Below are 21,433 nucleotides of genomic sequence, written 5' to 3'. Positions count from 1 at the left end.
TTGCCATTTACCTTCTCCAGCTCATTTTACAGATGAGGAAACTGAGGCAAATAGGGTGAAGTGACTTGTCCAGGGTCACACAGCTAGTAAGTGTCTGAGGACACATTTGAACTCAGGAAAATTAGTCTTCCTGACTCAATTTCCAGCACTCTGTGCACTATGGTGCCACCTAGCTGCCTTGTATATGGTATCCATGCATGTATATGTACCTATCTGTGTAGTATATGTGTGTATATGTATACATACAATACAAACACATACATATATGTATACATAATATATACACATACATATTTGGTTTCCTTTGTGATCCTACAGATTTTATTTTATGCATTTAAAAATATATTTCTATATAATTGGTTTCCTTTGTAATCCTACATAATTTGTTTTATACATTTAAAATAAACATTATTTTGAAATGGGGGTTGATAAGTATCAATAGACTGCCGAAGGGGTCCATGACACCAAAAAGCTTCAGAGTGCCTGCATTAGACCCCTCGACACTCTCCAAGATATCTCCAAAGCTGTCTCACAGGATCGTTTTGAGGAACAAATGAGATAACATCCATAAGTTGCTTTGTAAACTTTAAAGCACTAATGTCAGCTCTTATCTAATAGTGAACATTGGCTACTGTTAAAGAAGATGGTTGACTTCCTGATCCTTAGAGGGCTGAAGTTCTATCCCCACCCCCACACGACCAAAGAGCAGCTGCACACAGGCCTGAGTTCTTCCTGGAGGACCTGGAGCTGGGGTTACAAGAACAGTGGCCAACTTGACTGTTTTTTCTTCCCAGTGGTCTTTTCTTCCTCCCTCTTTTACACAAGCCATCTCCAAGTTGGTCCTCTTGACCATGAGTAGCAGCACCTATGGGACCATTATTCAACTTCCCAATTGTGTGAGATAAATAAAATGTGAAGACTTCACAGGGAAGATATGTATAAATATATATCTATATCTATACTAAGAAATGTTTAAAAATCAAGAAATAGGGAAGTGAAAAAAAAATTCTGAGGCTGTGAGAATCTGATGGCTCAGCCTCTGGGAAAGTTTACCCTGCAACTTTTTGTTCCTTCTTCTGGTTCTGCCTTAAAGATTTGCTCAGTAAGAATAGGGTCACTGTGACCTGCTTTCCTTTACTGTAAAAGTACTGTAAGAGAATGGAGAGGATCTCCCCCTCCCCTTATCCTATTCTCCTTCTTTAGGTTTGTACATGTCACTTCAGTTGTAATCATTAACTAAGGGAATGAGAATTGGAGTTTCTGTGCCTCGATTTCCCAGTTCTTTGTCCAGCTTTCGTGCTTAGATTGTAAGCCCACCTTCCAACCAATGGTGAGAAGGGTCAGAGGTAAGCGGGAATTCTCTTGTGTTAGGTATAATTATGGGTGCTTTGTGCCTTGCAAAGCGCCTCCCTTGCTAGATCAGTTCTAGCAGAGGATGCCCAATTCTCAAGAACTGAATAAAATTTATTTCTGTTCCCACCCTGAGATGGTTCCTTATTAACTTTTAATTGGTGAGGGTCTTTCATCCCACACATCAATGTATATTAATACATTTGCCAGAAGAAAGGAAGAATTTCAGCATCCAGTACATAAGGGGGCAGTTTTGTTTTTTCTTTGCATCCTCAGTAGGTAGTAGGAATCTTATAAGCGCTTGCTGAATTGAATCCTTATTCCAATCTTCCTATCTTTGCCCCAAAACGATATTTCTTCAATGTCCTTAGCGTGGGAGCTTCTTCCACCAAATTCAGATAGAAACTCCTTTTAAAAATTTGGTAGCCTGTGTTAAAGAGTCAACTGTGGCGGAAAAATTCAACATCAGGTGCCAACCCGGTGAGGAGGCTCTCAGCACTTAGCAAATCTGAACCCTGATCCCTGATCTCCATGGATGACAAATGTTTTGGCTGACGCCAGGCCCAGATTGAAACCCTTTCCAGCTTGGGGAGGACCTGCTTGAACTTGTCCTCTGCTGGCAAGGCTCTTGAGAACCCAGGTTCCACTCTATGCCATGATGAGGCATAAGAGGAGGACTTTGATAGTGGTTGTAGAACCAAACCATGGGAAAATTACGACTCACCACCTACAAGAGACTAATAAAAATCACCATACTCCTATCAGTCAACAGCATTGATCAAGCACCTCCTGCCTGCACCAAGCACTTAAAATAACCGAAAAAAAATGGTTTGGATGAGGGTTGGCTCCTAAGCTCCCTACCAAATGTTTATTCTACTAGGAAGAAGCTGTGATCACAGCCATAGTAAATGAAAAGATGCCATTCCAGCAAAGGGGAGGGTCTGAATTGAGGACTACATTATAATCACTTGTGTCTACCCTCCCCCCTCCTCAAAATCTGCCTAGTTATGTCACTGCTCTCTAACACCTTGCCATCTGCAACAGGACACTGGAAAAGAGATTTTCAAAACAGGTGCTGGGGAGTCAGAGTATGGGAGGATGAGAGTGGAGAGAGAGAGGGGGGGGGGGAAGGGGACAGACAGAGAGAGATAAAGACAGACAGAGAAAGAGAAACAGAGAGAGAGAGAGAGAGAGAGAGAGAGAGAGAGGCAGCGCTCCCCTCCCAAATCAAGAATGGTAACCACATTAGAAGAGGATAGATGTTTTTAGGCTTTTAACAAGAAGGTGTCCCCATTAGCCAGGGACAAGCCCCTTCATACCACATCCTTCCAGGCAAACTCTTAATCCATAGACTTCCGAAGTGTCCAGGGGAAGATGGAAAGGATAAAAGCTCTGAGCCCTCCTGAGTCCTCAGCTCATGAGAGGTTTGTTCATGGAGAGGAGAAGTGGAATGAGGCATGGGGCCAATTTACTTAATTTCAGGAGGGTCTAAAGCCAACTTGCTCTGTCCTTTCAGGCATTCATTCACTCAACACAAGCGGCCTATCTGGTATCTACCATGTGTGGAAGATATGTAGAGTACTGGGACTTCAGGGGATGCAGAGATGAATCAGAGGAGGTTCCTGGCCCAGGTTAAACCTGAGTTTACTGTCAGAGCCAACATCTCATTTCTTACATAAAACCTGCATAGGAAATATCTCACTTTCCTCTTCTAGGAGGACGTGGGGACTAAGGGGAAACAGGGAGATGGGAAGAATCTCTACATACTGAAAACTATATAGAGATTCTAGTGGGGAATAACTACGAGCAAACGGCATTTGTTTGGTTTCCCTGAAAGTATAATAATCTTTCTATTTTAAAATTCAAAACCAACTTTTAGGGGAAATTTTATTGAGAGAATTTCCTTCCTTTTAGATTGCCTCATATTAATTCCTTTCTATTGACCCTTGTCCAGGCCATCCTCATCTCTTATTTGGACTACCACAACAGTCTTCTTATCTATATCTCCCTAACTCTTCTCTTAATTCTAGCAATTATACAGCACTTTAAGTTTTACAAAGTCTTTACAAATAAGATTTAATCCTCAAAACAGCCCTAGGAAGTAGGTGCTATTATGACCTTCATTTTGCAGATGAGGAAACTGAGATAGGCATGAAGTACTTTGTTCAAGGTTATGCAACTAGTAAGTATCTGGATTCATATCTGAACTCAAGGCTTCCTCACTCCAGGCCCAGTGTCCTGACCCTTTGCACAACCTAACTGCCTCTTCCATCCATTCACCACGGGGCTGCCAAAATCATCTTCCCAAGACATTGATCTGACTGAGTCATTCCACTACTTAAAAACTTCCACTGGCTCCCCACTGAAATAAGTATCAACTCCTCAATGTAGCATTTAAAGCCTTCCACAGTCTGGCTCCAGTCTGCATCCTCAAACTTATTTCCCACTATTCCACTCAATTCCAGCCAAACCGAACTTCTCATTTTCCTCCAGACTCAACACTCTGCCTTTTGTTTCCTTGAGGTTTCATAAGTTATCCATCAGCCGTGCCTGGAACGCACCCCCTCATTCCCACTTCTTTTTATCCTTATCTTCCTTCTCAGCTCAGTTACCACTTCTTTTGTGAAATTTTCCTTGCTTTTCCCCAAGTTAGTGCTCTCTCAGTTTACTTTGTATTATACTTATACATTTCCTAGCACAATACCTAACTTGTTTTGTTGTTAACAAAATACATTTTGTTGTTCAGTCATTTCAGTGGTGTTCAACTCTTCATGACCCTATTTGGGATTTTCTTGGCAAAGATACTGGAGTGGTTTGCCATTTCCTTCTCCAGATCATTTTACAGATGAGGAAACTGAGGCAAACAGGGTTAAGTGACTTGTCCATGGTCATACAGCTAGTAAGTGCCTGAGGCTGGATTTGAACTTGAATCTTTCTGACTCCAGGCCCTGGCCAGCTGTAACACCAATGTTACTAGCAGCTACTATGGACGTGTAAGACCAACAACACCAGCACACAGGAGGGCCGCTAGCACAGGTTCTTGGATCTGCCTTTCTAAGGAAAGCAACTTTAAGGGGTTTACAATCTCACTTTAATTAAACATACATATATCATTCATTTAGTTCAGGGAAAAAGTCAGCACCCTCAGCTTCAGAGAAAACACAAACAGAAATTACAAGCAGAAATTATATAAACAGTGCAAATAACACAAATCCACACTGTCTGCCCATAGCAATACATATGTAATTACCAGAGAGAGAAGCACCAACATCTGGATTTTCAAAGCCAAGGGTCTCCTTAACAGCTCCCCAGAGTCTCATCTGGTGAAATCACAGTATATATACATTTCTTCAGGGTCACTCCACAGAGGGTGTCACAACCATGTGACTCAAATTCACGTGACTTAGGCTTTCATCGAAGACTCTTGATTCAATCAAAGACTCTTGATTTTAACAAAGGCAAGTCTCAATCAAAGGCACTTGATTACCTTAGTGCTGAGAAGAACTAGAACCCCAAAAGAAAAAAGAGGAAAACAAAACATCCCACTTTGCCATTACACCACCTAGTAGAAGTTTAATCAATACTTGTTAATTATTTTGGTCATTTTGTTTTATCCCTTCCATTAGACTATAAACTCTCTGAGGGCAAGGACTTTTGTTTTTTGTCTTTGTATGTCCAGCATGTTGCATACTTGTTGGATGATTATTTGCTGAAGTTACCCTGTGGGTATCTGAAAAGCAAGATTGAAGACTCATAGCTCTGAGATGAACAAATAAGAGATAAAATGTGTTCTTTTTCATCCTAATGAATGAAACCTCTTCCTCTTCTTGCTACACATAAGTGAAGAAAGAAAGATAGTGCATCCCCACAATTACCACAAAGATACCTCATCTGGACAATGCCTGGTCACTCGGTTGCTTGAACCAAGCATGCCAGCTAGGCCAGGGTAAGCAAGACTATTTTTGTAAATAGAAAAAAATTAAGAAGACATTGAACTCATATGACTCACAAGGAGGAAGGAGAGGAAGCATGGGATTAACCCTCCTGAACCAGACACAAGACCCAGCTAGCTCTGGCAGCAGCAAATACCTGATGCCTTTTAAAAAGAATTTACCACCCCCACCCTCTGCTTTTAGCCACCCAAGTGCCCTCTGCCAACTGACAGAAGCCCAACTAGGAGTCTGTGCTCTGTGGGAGTTCTGAGACCTGCCCTTGTCCAAACTATGAAAAAAAAATGAGACTCCCTCCCCCTCAAGTCTCACAGTAAAAAGTTACCAAAAGTCCTTGTCAGTCAACAACATTGATTAAGTAGGAAACTCCTCGGCTTGGCTCTCAAAGGCCTCCAGAATTGGACTACACCCTACCTAGTCAACCTACTTTCCCTTCACAAATCCTAGCCTCTAGAACTACAATGGTGCTGGTGTTCCTGGACTCCAGAATATAGAAGGACTCACACTGGCTTCCAGGCCTTTGCCCATGCTGTTTCCTCCTCTTAAAATGCTTTCCCATTTCCCCCTCCCCCACTCTCAATCCTATTAGGGCTCGGCTAGAGTCCCACCCCTTCCATGAAACTACCTGGACTACTTTGGCTCTCCCTGATCTCACCCAGTGAGAACCAGGGGTTCTCAAACTCACGGCACTGTATTCTTTGCTGCAAGGCATCAACACATTGAACATCTGGGTTGGCAACACTATGGAAGAGCTGAGACACTCACACGTGTGCATTTTCTCTTCCATAAGGAGCAGCCTTTTCTGTTGTTGTTAAGTTGTTTGCAAGTTCAAGGTCTGAAATATCTTGGGCCTCGTGTGTACATATAATAGTCAAGTTCTATTTATGTTTTTGAATGCTAAGTTTACCATACGACGAGTGCTGTATAAGTAGAATTTATATTAAATAAAATTATTTACAAATCTTATTTTCTCTGCAATAACAACATCCAGCATTTCATGGCACATCTATTGAAATTAGTCTCACACATAGCTTGACAGCTACCAGTGAGGTGGGGTCCGGAACCTTCTTCAATCCCTTCGGCACCAAGGCTAACTCTGCTTGTAATTCAAAGTCTATAATGCAGAATCCATGGGGCACAGTAGAAAGAACTCACTAGATTTAGAGATGAGACGAAGAAGATTAGGAGGTGAGAGGAGGGAGGAGTAAGCATGGGGATGTCTGAAGTAGGGGGTGGGAGTCTGAGGTTGGAGTCAGGTGGAACTTAGCTCTACTGAGTACTCTACCACCTTCAGATCTCAAGGAACCTCCCAACCCTTACATCTCTATCACTAAATCTGGGCATGAAATCTATAAAATGAGAGGCTGGACTAGATGGCCTGGATGGGGGATAGGGGTGAGGGTGAAACGATCACTGAGGTGTCACACTGGATAGAATGCCCAGCCTGGAGTCATGAAGACTCATCTTCCTCAGTTCATATCTGGCCTCAGACACTTACTAGCTGTCTGACCCTGGGCAAGTCACATAACCCTGTTTGCCTCAGTTTCCTCATCTGCAAAATGAGCTGGAGAAAGAAGTGGCAAACTACTCCACTATCTTTGCCAAGAAAACCCCAAAGGGGTCACAAAGAGTTGGACCCCACAGAACAACAAATTGATCCATTGTGTTGAAGTTCACAACCCTATGTTTTCTGACTGTTGCCCTGCTGGGATCTGTTATCAGGTAGTGCATTGTAGTGGAAACTGGAGAGTTAGAGTTCTGGTTTTACATCCCACCCCAATTCTTGGAAACTGAGAAACCATGGCCATCTCTTTCCCTGTTGGAAGGTCAAAGGAGATAATGCCCGTAAGTTGTTTTAAGAACCTTTAAATACTATTGGAAAATCAGCTACTATGTTGTACAGAGCCTTTGGTTCATCAGCAAAGTCTAGAAGAAAGAAAACTAGATTTGGAGTCAAAAGACCTCAGTTAGAATCCTGATTCAACTACTTAACACTGTTCTTAATGTCCTTTGAATTGCTGTGTAACTTTGAGCCTCTCATCGATCAATAGATATTTATTAAACACCTACTCTGTTCCAGGTACTGGGCTAAGCCCTGGAGAAACCAAGAAAGGCAAAAAACACCATCCCTTTCCTCGGGGAACTTACGTTCAAATGAGAGAGAGGACAAGATTGATCAAGCCAGGAGACCAAATTTAAATCCTAACTCTGGGGTTTACTGTGAACTTGGGCAAGTCACTTCATGGAAGAAGAGGGTAAGCATTTATTAAGCACTTACTATGTGCCAGGCACTTTGTTACCCACTTTATAAATATTTCACTTGATCCTCACAACAACCCTGGGAGGTAGGTGCCATTATTATCCCCATTTTACAGTAGAGGGAACTGAGGCTGAAGGAGATGAAGTGAGTTGCTTAGGATCACACATTTACTAGAGTGTCTGAGGCTAGATTTGAACTCAGGACTTTTTGACTCCAAGCCCAGTGCTCCATCTATTACGCTACCTGGCTACCAAGCGGCTAGACCAGATAGCCACTGACGTTCTCTGCAGCTCTAGATCTGTGATGCAGTGATCTATACTCAAATGTCAGTTTGGTTACTTACTACTTACATGACCTTGGGTAAGTGACCTCATCTCTCCAGGCCTGTTTTCTCATCTAGTAAAACTAGGATACTAGACTGTTGCTTGTTGAGTCCTTTTTCAGCCATGTCTGACTGTGACCCCATTTAGGGTTTTCTTAGCAAAGATACTGGAGTGGTTTTGCCATTTCCTTCTCCAGCTCATTTTACAGATGTGGAAACTGAGGCAAACAGGGTGAGGCAACTTTCCCAGGGTCACACAGCTAGTAAGTGTCTGAAGCCATGTCTGAACTCAAGAAGATGAGTCACCCTGCCTTCAGGCCCAGCCCTCCATCCACTGTGCCACCTAGCTGCCCAGGACGCTGACTAGATGATTTCTAATACTTCTGGAGTATTGTTGCCATTTAGAAATGAAACTGAAACTCAGTCAAATTAACTTGACCACGGTGACATGTCTGGTAAGGAGTCATTTGTGTCTAGCTGTCTCAATGGTCTTTCTATCTACTGTACCACCTTTATCCCCAGAAGTTTTCCTGGGTCCAGATGGATTGAATGCAAGCATCCCCTATGCATAAATCATTGTATTAGATAAGAGGAGTCCAAAGAACACACAGTAGAAAAGATACTATCCATCCTTGCCTGGGAGGAATTCTGATATGGGGGTCACCACACTGACATGGACAGAGATGGAAGGGCTACTGTGAAGGACAATGAAGAGCCTGGGGTGGGAAGGGCTGGGTTCACTTTCATGTAGTGTTGTGCCCCCATGGGCACCTCTGGCATTACCCTGCTCCATATATCTTGAAACAATGTATTATATAAAAAGAAGGAGGAATGTATAGAGCCTTAGAGATGTTACAAATGTTAAACTCTGCAAAAGTTAGTTAAAGTGCTCCATAAACATCAGCTAACATTGCTAGAAAGGGAGGAAAAATATCCCTTTTTTTTTTAACTTTCTCAGAAGATCCAGCAAATGCTTGCAATGGCAAAAAGCAAGAGTCAGCATTTTGCCCATGGGCCCCTCCCAGGGCCTGGCGCTTTAAACTCTGCGGCTCCAGGGCTTCTAGGATTGGCCATCTTTCCCTGCCCCCCACCCCCACTCTCCCTACCTCAGAGAGGTCAGAGCACAAAGCTGCCAAAAAGAAAAAAAAGATACCACACACCCAAAGTGTGTAGCAAAAGGAGCTGCCCTCCTCCATTCTGCCCTTATTTGAGGGATCAAGGGCTGCCCCCCAAACCAGATCCTAAAATCTGCTTGCATTGGCTGACGACACTACAGCTCAACAGGACTAGAGATAAAGTTGGAACTGCTTTGGGTGAACGTGAGCAATTTTGTTCCTCACTCTCTCCACCTCCCCCACTCCTCACCACCACATTTCATCCCCACCTCCTTTAAACAACCCCTCCAGTATGGTACAATTTGGGGTAAATTCATGTTCCAGCTGCCTAGGTCATACACAAGGCAAGGACAGCTCCCAGCTGCCAAATGGTGATGTCTGCATGTCAAGTCCACTCCCTAGTTAAACTCAAACTCTGGGCCACCCCCTCATTCTGAGAAATAATATCTAAGCCTCCCGCCATTCTGACTGGTGAAAGACTCTTGTTTTTATCCCACTGACACCTTGGGAGTGACCAGTGGGCAAAGCATTGCCTTTTCCACTTTGGCTACCAAATGCTAACTTTTGGAATTTCCTTAGGGTAGGGCCCCTAATCCTTACCCTATATTTTGTTGTCTCCTGAAAGATCGGTGCTATCCTGAGTTAGCCCAAGATATTTCCAGACTGAGGGGACAAATACCATTTGCCAACTTCCCCCCAAATCTGACTTTGATTCTTGGTGGTCCAAAACAACCCTGATGGGCTATTCACTCCAGAAATGGGAATGCCACATTCTACACTGCCCTTCAAAGACGAATGAGGAAAAGGAAGCAACAAACACACCAAAGATGTGAAGAAAGAGAAGAAATCCTTCCTCCTACGGCAAAGCTTGGGCCAGAAAGTTGCACTGGGGACGTTTCTGGCTTCCTTTGATCTTTTACAACTGGAAGAATTTTCGAAGAGAGACCACTGGAACTTAACGGGAAGCTGGCTTTGGTGGTGGTCTTTTTAAGACTGATTAGACAGGAGGCTGGGAGAACTTTTCTCAAGGAGTTCTCCAAACTTTTTCCTAGTCTGGTACAGACCCCTTCCTTCCCCTCCCCCTACTTCCACCAGTCGACCCACCACATCTGGTTTCACTCAAATCTCTACTGCATCCTCACTCTCTCCTCTCTCCTCTCTCCTCTCTCCTCTCTCTCTCTCTCTCTCTCTCTCTCTCTCTCTCTCTCTCTCTCTTTCTCTTCCTCTCCCTCTCCCTCTCTCCCCCCCCTCTCTCTCTCCTTCCCTTCTTCCCTCCCTCACTTATCCCCTCTTTCTTACCTCCTTCTTCCTCTCCAGAAATGGAGAGACAATTTTATTTCAACACCTCCCTGCTCGCCCCCTAACGCACGCACCTCTGCTAAAGAATGAAAGGGGATTAAAAAAAAAAAAGAAAGCCCTTCTTCCTCCCTTCAGCGACCCTTCTCCTCCTCCAATTCCTCTCCCGGCTTCCGGAGGAGCAGTCCCCCGATGCTGGCAGCGCCTTACCGGTGGGGGTGACGGTGGGGACAGCAGGGGTGGCGACTGTGGCTGTCCCCGCGGGGCTGATCCAGGAGCCGGAGGGGCTGAACACCACACTCCCGAGAAACAGGGCACAGCGCAGCAGGTGACGCCAGGGAGCAGGAGCCAGCCAGGGGAGCCACATTCCGGGGGCTGACTCCGCCGGGGTTCCGAGCACCGGGACAAGAAAGGGATGGATGGATGGGCAGAGGGCGAGGAGCTGGAGAAGCGTGAACTGAGGGCCCCGGAGCTGGGTTGGAGATGCTTTGCGTCCTTCCCCGGGCCAGGACCGAGTGATGCCTCCCAGGGAAGGGAAGGAGAAGGGAAGGGAGGGGATTGAAAGGGAAGGGAGGAGAATTGAGGGGAGAGGAGGGATAGGGAGGCTGGGAGGGGTTGGAGGAGGAGGGGAGGAACAAGGAGGAGGGTTTGAGGGGCAGCGAAGAAACGAAGGGGAAGTGGGGGGGGGGAGCAAAGAAAAGAGAACGAGGGATCGAGACAGTGGGACAGAGGAGAACAGGAGAATGTAACCGATGGAGAGAGGGAGAGTGGGGGAAAAGGAGCGAGATGGAGGGAGTGGGCCAGGGAAAGAGGAAGGGGCGAGGGAGAAGTACGAGTGATGGTTAAAAGTAGAAAGAGTAGAAAGGGAGAAGAGGGCAGTGGGGGTGTATGCGTGTCAGCAACTGGAGAGCACGGAAGGGGTGTGTAGAGAGGTGACAATGAGCTCTCTGCCTCTCTCCTCTTTCTCCCGCCTTCCCCTTCAACCGCCTCTCTCTCTCTCTCTCTCTCTCTCTCTCTCTCTCTCTCTCTCTCTCTCTCTCTCTCTCGCTCACTCCCTCTCTCTCTCCTTCGCTCCCTCCCTCCCTCTCCCCCTTCTCTCTTTCCCTCCTTCCTTCGCAATCCGGGCCTGGAGCCCCAGACACTGCGTCACGGACGGCTGGGCTGGCGCTGGCGGGGAAAACGGCTGCAAAACTTTCTGCACACTTCACCGGGTGATGGTGACGGGGCAGTGAGGCCCAGACTACAGGGGAACTGGGACTGACGCGACCCGATGGAGCGCAGTCTAAAAGCACGACTTCCCGGGAACCGCTGGCGCTGGCTGTGTCCAGAACGACCTCCGCTCACTCCTCCATTCCCACGTGGACAGCCAGCCTTCTTGCTAACTCCTCGTGAATCTTCTCCCCAAGTCTCTTTCTCCAAGGGAGACTTCATTTACTCTTCTACCCCGCCCACCGCCCCATCTCTTGGAATGCGGAAAAGGGGAGGGGGTATTGATGGTTCTCTCCCAGTGATCTGACCAAGGTGTTGGGCTTCTTGTTGTTCAGTCGTTTTACAGTCGTAGCTGACTCTTCATGACCCCTTTTGGGGTTTTCTTGGCAAAGGTACTGGAGTGGTTTGCTCATTTTACAGATGAGGAAACTGAGGCAAACAGCTAATGTCTGAAGCAACATTTGAACTCAGATAAGTCTTCCAGACTCCAGGCCTGCCACTGTGCCTCTGCCCTGTTGGGCATTAAGGCAGGTAATAGGGGACCCTAAACTGGACTTTTTCAGTTGGCCATTTGTGTCTTGATTTGATATTTGTGCAACCCTTATTATACAAACTGGGCCCAAGATGGCACAAGTGTGTTCCCATATCCTTCAGGGGTATTGATTTCTATTGACTCCTCCTCCGAGCCAGAAACCTGGAAAACTCTCCAGTGGACACCCTCAGGCTGAAACCAACACCTCTTTGCAAGCAGCTGGCCCCAGAAAATGATAAAACTTGTGGTCCATGACCTCCCCTATACGTGTTCACTGCATGGTGCTTACTGTAGTCTTAGAACCTCCATCCATATTCATGCCCTTCCTATTCAGGTCCTTCCGGGGTCAGATGAATGTACTCTGGTCACAAATATGGGTAATATTTACAAGAACACTTGGAAAGTTTTATTAAAAGAGAAGCAAGAGACTAATTGCTCCAACTCATGCAAAAACCAGATAGTGGACACTGGCATGCAGCACCTCTTCCAACTCAAAGGGCATGACCTCCAGAGAATGACTCACCCCAATTTAAGGTAATTTAGTTGTCCATATCCCCCCAAAACCATAGCTCACAAGATCCTACCAATGTGTCTACTTTTAATGGTCAGCAAGAAGACACAATTAGGTTAAGGTAAAAAACTTTTAATGAAATGACAGAGTAAGAAAAGAAGCAACAAAATATCCCCCTCATAAAGTTGAAGAAACTCACACAACAAAATACACACATTAAGAGGAAAAGTGGATACACGTTCAGGGATTCACATGTAAGCAACATATAGCCATGGCACACGTATAGTGGAGCAGGGTGGCTAGGTGGTGCAGTGGATAGAGTGCTGGCCCTGGAGTCAGGAAGACCTGACTTCAAATCCAGCCTCAGATACTTACTAGCTGTGTGACCCTGTGCAAGTCACTTCACCCTGTTTGCCTCAGTTTCTTCATCTGTAAAAGGAGCTGGAGAAAGGATCTTTGCCAAGAAAACCCCAAATGGGTCATGAAGAATCAGTCATAAGAGAGGGAGAACTCCTATCCCTGGTGCTTCACTGATGGGTCTATGATGTCTCCTAGTGATGTCATGGCACAAATCTTATTGGGCCTTTTTCCTGCTGGTTTCATAGTCTCTGATGGATACTGAGCTGCTGCCGTCTCTGCCAGATGCTACTCCACAGGAGACTGTTGCATTGGAAGCTGTTCTACCACCTCTAGCTTCTGACCCAGCCAAAACCTTTGGCTAGCTCTTCCTCAAGGGAAGAATGGGGTAATGCCTTGTTCTTTTAGCTTAAAGTGTGTAGGCTTTTTCTTGTTACTGCTCTTTTAGGAAAAAGCTAGATTATTTTGTGCTCTTTGTTACAGGGGATAGCTCACTGGGTAAGAGAAAGAAGATATGATGGAGGGGCAGGCAGGGAGAGAAATAGAAAGATAACATTTAAGGTATTTTTAAAATCAAGTCAGAAACCCTTGCCTGGGGCAAGCAAAATCCTTTTCCTCAGCTTCTCCTATCTTGTTCCTTAGTGTTTTGGCTGTGAACTCTTTCATCTCCTAATCACTGAATGGTAGAATAAAAGCTGAATGGGAGCTTAGATACCATGGAGTTCAACTCTCTCCTTTTTAAAGGTAAGGAAACTGAGACCCAGAGAGGTCATATGACTTGTTTAAGGTCACACAGGTAGTGACTGAGATGGCGCAGTGGTCAGAGCTCTGGGATTGGAGTCAGGAAGACTCATCTTCACAAGTTCAAAACTGGCCTCAGACACTTACTAGCTGTGTGATTCTGGCCAAGTAATTTAACTCTATTTGTCCCAGTTTCCTCACTGCAGAATGAAGTGGAGAAAGAAATGACAAACCATTCCAGTATCTTTGCCAAGAAAACCCCAAATGGGGTCACAAAAGTGGGACACAACTGAAAACACTCAACAACAACAACCTCTGAGTTTGGAGCCAAGGTTCTTTCCACAGAGAAGAGAATCTCCAGCAAGAGATTCTTGTTTGCTGCCACAAAGATTGGGGTCTTCCCAGTTGGCTTATGTTCTAGGGCTTAGTGTTTCCTGTGAAGTCAACTTCCTAGTCACTGAAACTGCCCCACTATAGCTCATGGTGAGCAACCTTCCACGCGCCTTCCCATCTTACTCTCTGAAAACTAGAAGAGTTATTTCCCTACAATTACCAAATACCTTTGGAGTTTGGGTTCCTGGTGATCTGAAAACAGTTCCTGGCCTCATGAGGCTTACCTTTAATTGATGGAATACAGCATATAAATAGATAAGTAAATACAAAGAAATTTGAGGGGGGGGAGAACACTAATGACTTCACAGGGAAAGGTTTTACAGAGGAACTAAGTTTGAGAAAGATAAGCATTCTGAGAGTCAAAGGTGAGCTGAGAATGCACTTTAGGTATGAACAGCCTGTGTGAATTAACAAAGATGGGAGATAGAAGTTCAAATTTGGAAAACAGATGATGGTCCAGTTTAACTGGAATGTAGAGTACTTGAAAGAGAGTGAAATAAAATTAGATTGTGACTCCAAACAGCCTGTGTTGTACTTTATGCTTTAATGGAGAGCCACTGCAGGTTTTGGAGTAAAAGACTGATTTTCTTTAGTGTATGGGACAGTAATTCCCCCAAAATGAAATAACAATCAAAGGTCTCTCAAGGTAAAGACAGAGTTTTTGCAAGTATTTTGCAGAGTTTTTGCGTCTCACGTGAGAACTGGGCATCGCCTACTCCAGGGCAGAATGGGGTAGGGAGGCCAGTTATAGAGAGTAGACAGGCAGTTTATATACCCCTAGAAGACAATTCTAAGAAATGCCCCTAAAAACCCCCTTACAAAACAATTCTAAGAAGCCCCCAAAACCCCCTTACAAAACAATTCTAAGAAGTCCCGGAAACTGGACCTCTATCCCCATCGGTGGGGATAATTGGCCTCACATTCTTGAAACAAGGAAAGATTCTTAATCTAACACCTTAACCCCAAACCAAAAGACAGCAGTTACAGGCATGATGCAAGATGTGGGTATATGTGGTATATGTGCAAGTTTAAGTGGGGAGGGGGAGGGTTAACTTTAAACTTTATGATATAGCTCAGGCTTTATGGAGGCTAAAATATTAAGTATCCTTTTTCTTAAATGAGAGACTTTCAGCCATTCCATTCATTAGGAATATGATTTTGGCAAATGTGTGGATGAGGGATTGGAGAGTTAGGAGTTGGGAGGATACTGCAGTAATCTTTATAAAAGAGCTTGAACTGGAATGGCGTCTACATGAGTACAGAAGGAATGGGTACAAGAGAGGCTATACAGGGAGAAATGACAAAAATTAGTCATTAGTCTAATATAGAGGAAGTGGGAAGAGGAATGTATCACTCCCAGGTTATGAAATTGGGTGACTGAGAAGATGGTAGGGACTTCCACAGCAAAAAGGAAATTGAGTTTAGGGAGAAAAAATTCTGAGTTCTTTCTTGGACATGCTTGGTAATAACGTTGATAATAATGGTGGATCATCCAGGTAGAGATGTCCAGCGTGCTGCTGGTGAAGTGGAACTAAAATTCAGTCACGTTCTAGTCAGATATGTGGATTTGGGAATCATATATATATATAGAGAGAGATAATCATTGAACCATATATACACTGATAAAGTCACGAAGGGAGAGAGAAAAGGGAAGCAGGTCCAGGACAGAACTTTGGGGAAGGCAATAAGAAAGGAAGGTGAAAAGAAGTAGTCAGACAAGTAGAAGGAGAATCAGGAGTGAATTGGGTCAGAGAAGCCAGTAAAGAAGATTGTTGGGGGCTGAGGGAGATGGGGAGATGGTCAACAGTGTCAAAAACTGTAGAGAATCAAGGACGATAAAGACTGAGAAATAGTCATTGGATTTAGCAGTTAAAGGATAATTTCTGAGTAACTAAAGGCAGCTAAGTGGCACAGTGGATAAAGCATTGGAGTAAGAGTCAGGAAGACCTGAGTTCAAATCTAACCTCATACACTTACTAGTTGTGAGACCCTGGGCAAGTCACTTAACTTCCCCCAGCCTCAGTTTCCTCATCTGTAAAATGGGGGTAATAATTGAATCTCCCAGGATTGTTATGAGGATGAAGTGAGAAGCACATTGTAAACCTTAAAGCCACACAAATGCTAGCTATTACTAACTTACAAGAGCAAAGTTTCAGCAGAAGTGAAGGGACTGGAAGCCATTTTGTAGAAGTGGAATGGTGGATAGGTGGTAAGGAAATGAAGGCAATAAGCGTACATGATTCTTTTGGGGTTTGGCTGTAAAAAGAAGACATAATTTAGGACAAGAGCTTGAGGGGATAGTGGGGCCAAATAAATGTTAATTGAGTGTAGCACCCCATTGAGAATTCATATAGAGAGGCCCTTCCCTCCCACCCCCAATCCTCACTTCAGAGCATGCTCAGACATCCTCTTACTGCTTCTGGTCCACAACCTGGGCTCATTTAATTGGTTGCTGAGATAGAATTCTGGATATATTGAAAAGGTCATCCCTGACCTTCAGCCTATCCTTTGTAGTGGCCCTGAGGCCACAAGTTGACTCTCTAGCTCCAGAGCACTAGTGGGAAGTGTTGGAGATTTAGGGGAGAGAAGGAGTTGGAGGCTGAAAAGAGAGACGATATGGCTGGGATTATCATCTCTGTGCAGATAAACACACATATGTGTGATATATACATATACACATACATATTTATATATAATATACATATATATGTTTCATGTATTAATGTATATGGCTTGTTTTTCCCCTGAGCTCTGGTCTCATATTACCCAACTACCTAATGGATATTTCCAACTCATTGCCCCATAGGCATCTCAAACTCAACATATTCAAAACAGAACTATTCATCTTTCCCCTCAAACCTCCTCCTCTTCCAAACTTCCTATTACTACTAAGTAATATTAGATATTATATTTTAATTAATGATTAATTATTATATTCTAATATATTATTATAATTAATAATATTAAAATATAATATTATTATTAAGGGCACCACTATCCTCTCAGTCACTCCAGTTGGCAACCTCACTGTCATTCTCACTTCCTCTCTCTTAATCACCCTACATATCTAATCAGTTGCCAAATCTCAGTCATTTTCACCTTGATAACATGCTTCATGTGTGTATCTTTCTCTCTATTTTAATCCTAGTTCAGGGCTTATTTACTTTTCACCTAGACTTTTGCCAGAGCTTTCTAACTGGTCTTATTTCTCCCCACTCCAATCTCTCCTCCACACAATCGCCAAATTGATTTTCTTAAAGCACAGGTCTGAACCTGTCTTGCCCCCTTCCCACCCCCTATTCCCCACTACACCTCTCTGCATACCCTCAGACTCCAATGTCATCCCAGGACCTCCAAGGTCAAATGTAAAGCATTTTGTTGGGCATTTAAAACTCTTCACAACCTGGTTCCTTTCTTACCATTCCAGTCTTCACATACTTTTCTACTTTCCATGCACTCTATGCTCCATCCAAATTGTCCTAGTTATTGCATATGATACTAGATTTCCTATCTATATGCTTTTACATTTCCTGTCCCCCATGCCCTGAATGCCATTCTTCCTCATCTCTACCTCTTAGAATGCCTGGCTTTTTTCAAGACTCATTTTAAACACTACTTTGTACACAAAGCCTTTCCTGATCCCGCCAGCTTAGAGGAGTCTTCCCCTCTATGGTTACCTTCCGTATTCTTTGTATCATATATGTATCCATTTATTTATATGTATTAATATGGTAACTATTTGCTTACATATTTCTGCCTTAATTTGTATCCCCAGCACTTCTTAGCTCAATGTCCAAGATATTTGTTGTTCGGTTATTTCAGTCATGTTTGACTCTTCATGACCACATTCGGGGTTTTCTTGGCAAAGGTACTGGAGTGGTTCGCCATTTCCTTCTCCAGCCCATTCTACAGAGACAAACAGAGTCACATAGCTAGTAAGTGTCTGAGATTGTATTTGAACCCACAAGGATGAGTCCTCCTGACTCCAAGCCCAACACTCTATCCACTGTACCATCTAGCTACTCCAGTCCGATAGGTACATAATAAATGCTTGTTATTTGATACATTGTTGAGGGGAACATGTTAGAGAGCTGTGATCATGGCTCAGAGAGGAATGTGGCCCTCCTCCACTAAGGGACCCCATTTCTGGACTCACATATGGCTAGTTCATGGTCTGAGGGAGCCTGACTCAGAGAAGAGTCTTTATTGTCTCCTGCTCTTTATGCCCCATCTGGGAAATCCAAGGGAAATTACATATAGCTTAGGAATGGCTTGTATCTAGGGTCCACCAACAAGAATTATTAGGGTACTCAATGTTAGTCCCAGGACCTCCATTTTAGGAAGCATCAGGGACAGCCATGTTTATTCCTTCATTTCTATCTGGGTTCTGCTCTTGATTCTTTGGAATTCTTTCTCCCCCATTCTCCCTTACAGGTGCCCCTTTTATGTATTGTCTTCCCCTATAAGGATGTAAGCCCCTCAGGGGCAGGAACTATCTTTCTTTTTGCTTTTATTTGTATTTCCAGTGCTTAGCGAAATGTCATGCACATAGTAAGAATTTAATAAATGCTCGTTAACTTGATGACTTGACCATCCCAGATTGCAGAGGACCAAGGTTGAAGAATGCTACCGACCTCTTAAAAGAAGTGAGGGATTCAAGATACTCAATGAGTCATTTTTTGGATGTGGCCCTTAATAGGAGGAAAGAAGGTAAATGATGGAGATGGGTGGTAGAGAGGTGATACAAGCTTGACCTCCAGCCTATATCCCCAGGTACCTTTGGGACATTTCAAACTGATATCCCGTAGACATCTCAAATTCAACGTAGTCAAAGAAGAACTCATTTTTTTCCCTAAAATCCACCCCATTCCTGAATTTCTCCATTTCCTTTGAGGGCTGTACCATTTTCCCAAATTCCATAACCTTAGTGTTATCTTCATTTCTCACTCTCCCTCATTCCACATATCCTTTCAGTGGTCAAATCTTACCATTTCTTCCTCCACAGAATCTTTCACATTTGGCCTCTTCTCAGGTAAACAGAATAAAACATAAAACACCATGAAGAAATACTATGGGTTAAAAGGTGCACATTTGGTAAATCCAGAAAAAAAAAGAATAACTCTCTCCTACTCTTCTCTAGAAATACAAACAGAGACTCCAAGAATGGCTTGTCCACAAGAACTACAAGAGTGTTGAGGAGAAATGAAGCAAGAGATAAAACGTGAATTATGAATTAAATTAGATCCCTTCTGGGAGAAAAAAGTTGGAAAGAAAATAAACATCTTAGAAAAAGTACTTACCCAAATAGTGTACTCCTTGAAAAACATAATGGAGCAAACAGAACTTAATTCTATGAGATAGGAAATATTTGGACCAAGTCAAGAGACTGAAAAAATTAAAGAAAATATCCAGTGTCTACTACCATGTTTATTTGTTTGTTTTGTTTTTAACTTATGGAATAAAACCAGCATTTCCATAACATAGTAAAATAAAAAATATGATTGCACATGAAATTGTAAATTTATTATGTACAACTCGCTATTCCTTTTAAGTATATAATAAAGTTAGCATGTAAATTTTTTTTTCTTTCTTCCCCCCTTCCTTCTCCCACCTATTCTAGAGGTGGCTACCATTAGACACAAACATATATACATATGTATAATACATATATACACATGTGTGTATATATACACACATATATACACATACATACACATATATACATATATGTAAACTTATTCAAAACAAATTTGTATTTATCAGCTATTTCTCTGTATGCAGATAACATCTTTCTTCATATGTCCTTCACAGCTAATTTAGATATTTATAATAGCCAAAATGACTTATTTATCCAATGTCATTCTTCAAACAATGTTGCTGTTATTGTTTACAATATTCTCTTGGTTCTGCTCATTTTTCTCTTCATTATTTTGTGCAAGTCCTTCCACATTTTTCTAAGACTATTGAGCTCATCATTTCTTATAGCACAGTAGTATTCCATCACAATCACAGACCACAACTTGTATCTACTATCAAAGATAGCTGAACAACTCCAAAAGGAAAAGGTAAAGGTTTATAATTATGAATAACTTACCCTAAAAAACTGTATAGTGTTCTATAGGGCAACAAAAATGGACAGCATAGCAGACTTTTAAAAGAGCTTTGTAGAATCTTTTTAATGCAAAAACAGGAGACGAGAGAAACCTAGAAGAGTAAATGGATTTGAGCAATAGAAGGGCTAAATGATGATGACAATAACATGCAACAATTGGGAAGGGTAGTGGGTTTAAGGAGGAAAGTAGAATCAGGAAAGGAATAGTCACAAGCAAAACAAACTTCAACTTCAGAGAATGTATCATACACAGGAATCAAAGGGAGAGAAATAACATGCAAGAAACAGGCAAAGAAACAAAGAGAGGAAAGGGACTAGACCACCTTATAGATGTCTCAGTTGATCACATTCCTTTTCTTTTGCCATTTTCTTCTTCTGTGTAAAGGTGGTGAGGAAAGAATAGGGAAATTAGGTATAAGAAGATATTATAGAATGAAAGCTACAGTTAACAATCATAACTGTCCATGTGAAGGGGATGAACTCACTCATAAAATGGAGGACAGTAGCAGAATGGACTAGAAAGCACAATCTAAAAATATGTTTATAATTAAAAAAAACTTGAAACATAAGATTCACAAATACTTAAAATGAGGAGCTGGAATGGAATTTATCATGCTTTGTGCAAATTTTTAAAAAAGGGCAGTGATTATGATCTAATTCAAAGCAACAATAAAAATAGATGTGGTTAAAAAAGATATAAACAAATAGGCTATATTATGCTGAAAGCTACCATAGAGGATGCATAAGTATATATAAGTAGTATATAACTACATTAGTAGCATCTAAGTATTTAAAGAAAATTTTAGTAAATTTATAGGAGGAAATAAACAACAGAACTGTAATAATTGGATAAATCAATGTGTTCCTTTCTGACCTAGACAATTCATTTTTAAAAAAGAGAGAAACAACAAAGGAGTTAAATATGAATAAAGTTTTAGAAAAGATAGATATCAGGTGATTAATAAGTGGGAATAGGATATATTATATGTGTATATGTGTAGACATGCAGTCCATCTATGCATCTATATAAATATAGACATACACACACATACATATATAAATAGACTTTTGTCCCTTTTTTCAGCTTGCATGTCACCTTTATTTAAAAAATGCTAGTGAACCAGAACATAAAAATTTATAAACAACTTTTTAAAAGCAGAAATATTAAATATATCCTTTATTAACCACAACTCTATAAAAATTATAGTCAATAAATGGTATTGGAAGAAAGGACTTGAATTTCAATGGAGACTAAATAACTTAATCCTAAAGAATTGGTGGGCCA

The 21,433-nt window shown here is 42.5% G+C and overlaps 1 protein-coding gene across 1 annotated transcript in view; it reads right to left on the bottom strand.

The window, feature by feature from the left end:
* MRC2 (mannose receptor C type 2) overlaps positions 1 to 10,871 on the bottom strand; it is a 93,052-nt gene extending 82,181 nt beyond the window's left edge. Inside the window, exon 1 of the mRNA XM_036754617.1 lies at positions 10,504 to 10,871. Within this exon, the coding sequence (XP_036610512.1) occupies positions 10,504 to 10,660 (157 nt within the window). The 5' untranslated portion in view covers positions 10,661 to 10,871. The remainder of the gene's footprint in view (positions 1 to 10,503) is intronic.
* Between the last annotated feature and the right edge of the window lie 10,562 nt (positions 10,872 to 21,433).

Source organism: Trichosurus vulpecula, chromosome 4 (assembly GCF_011100635.1).
Source record: "Trichosurus vulpecula isolate mTriVul1 chromosome 4, mTriVul1.pri, whole genome shotgun sequence".
Classification (NCBI taxonomy): domain Eukaryota; kingdom Metazoa; phylum Chordata; class Mammalia; order Diprotodontia; family Phalangeridae; genus Trichosurus; species Trichosurus vulpecula.
Note: the sequence above shows the minus strand (reverse complement) of the source record. Positions and strands in the feature narration are given on the sequence as shown.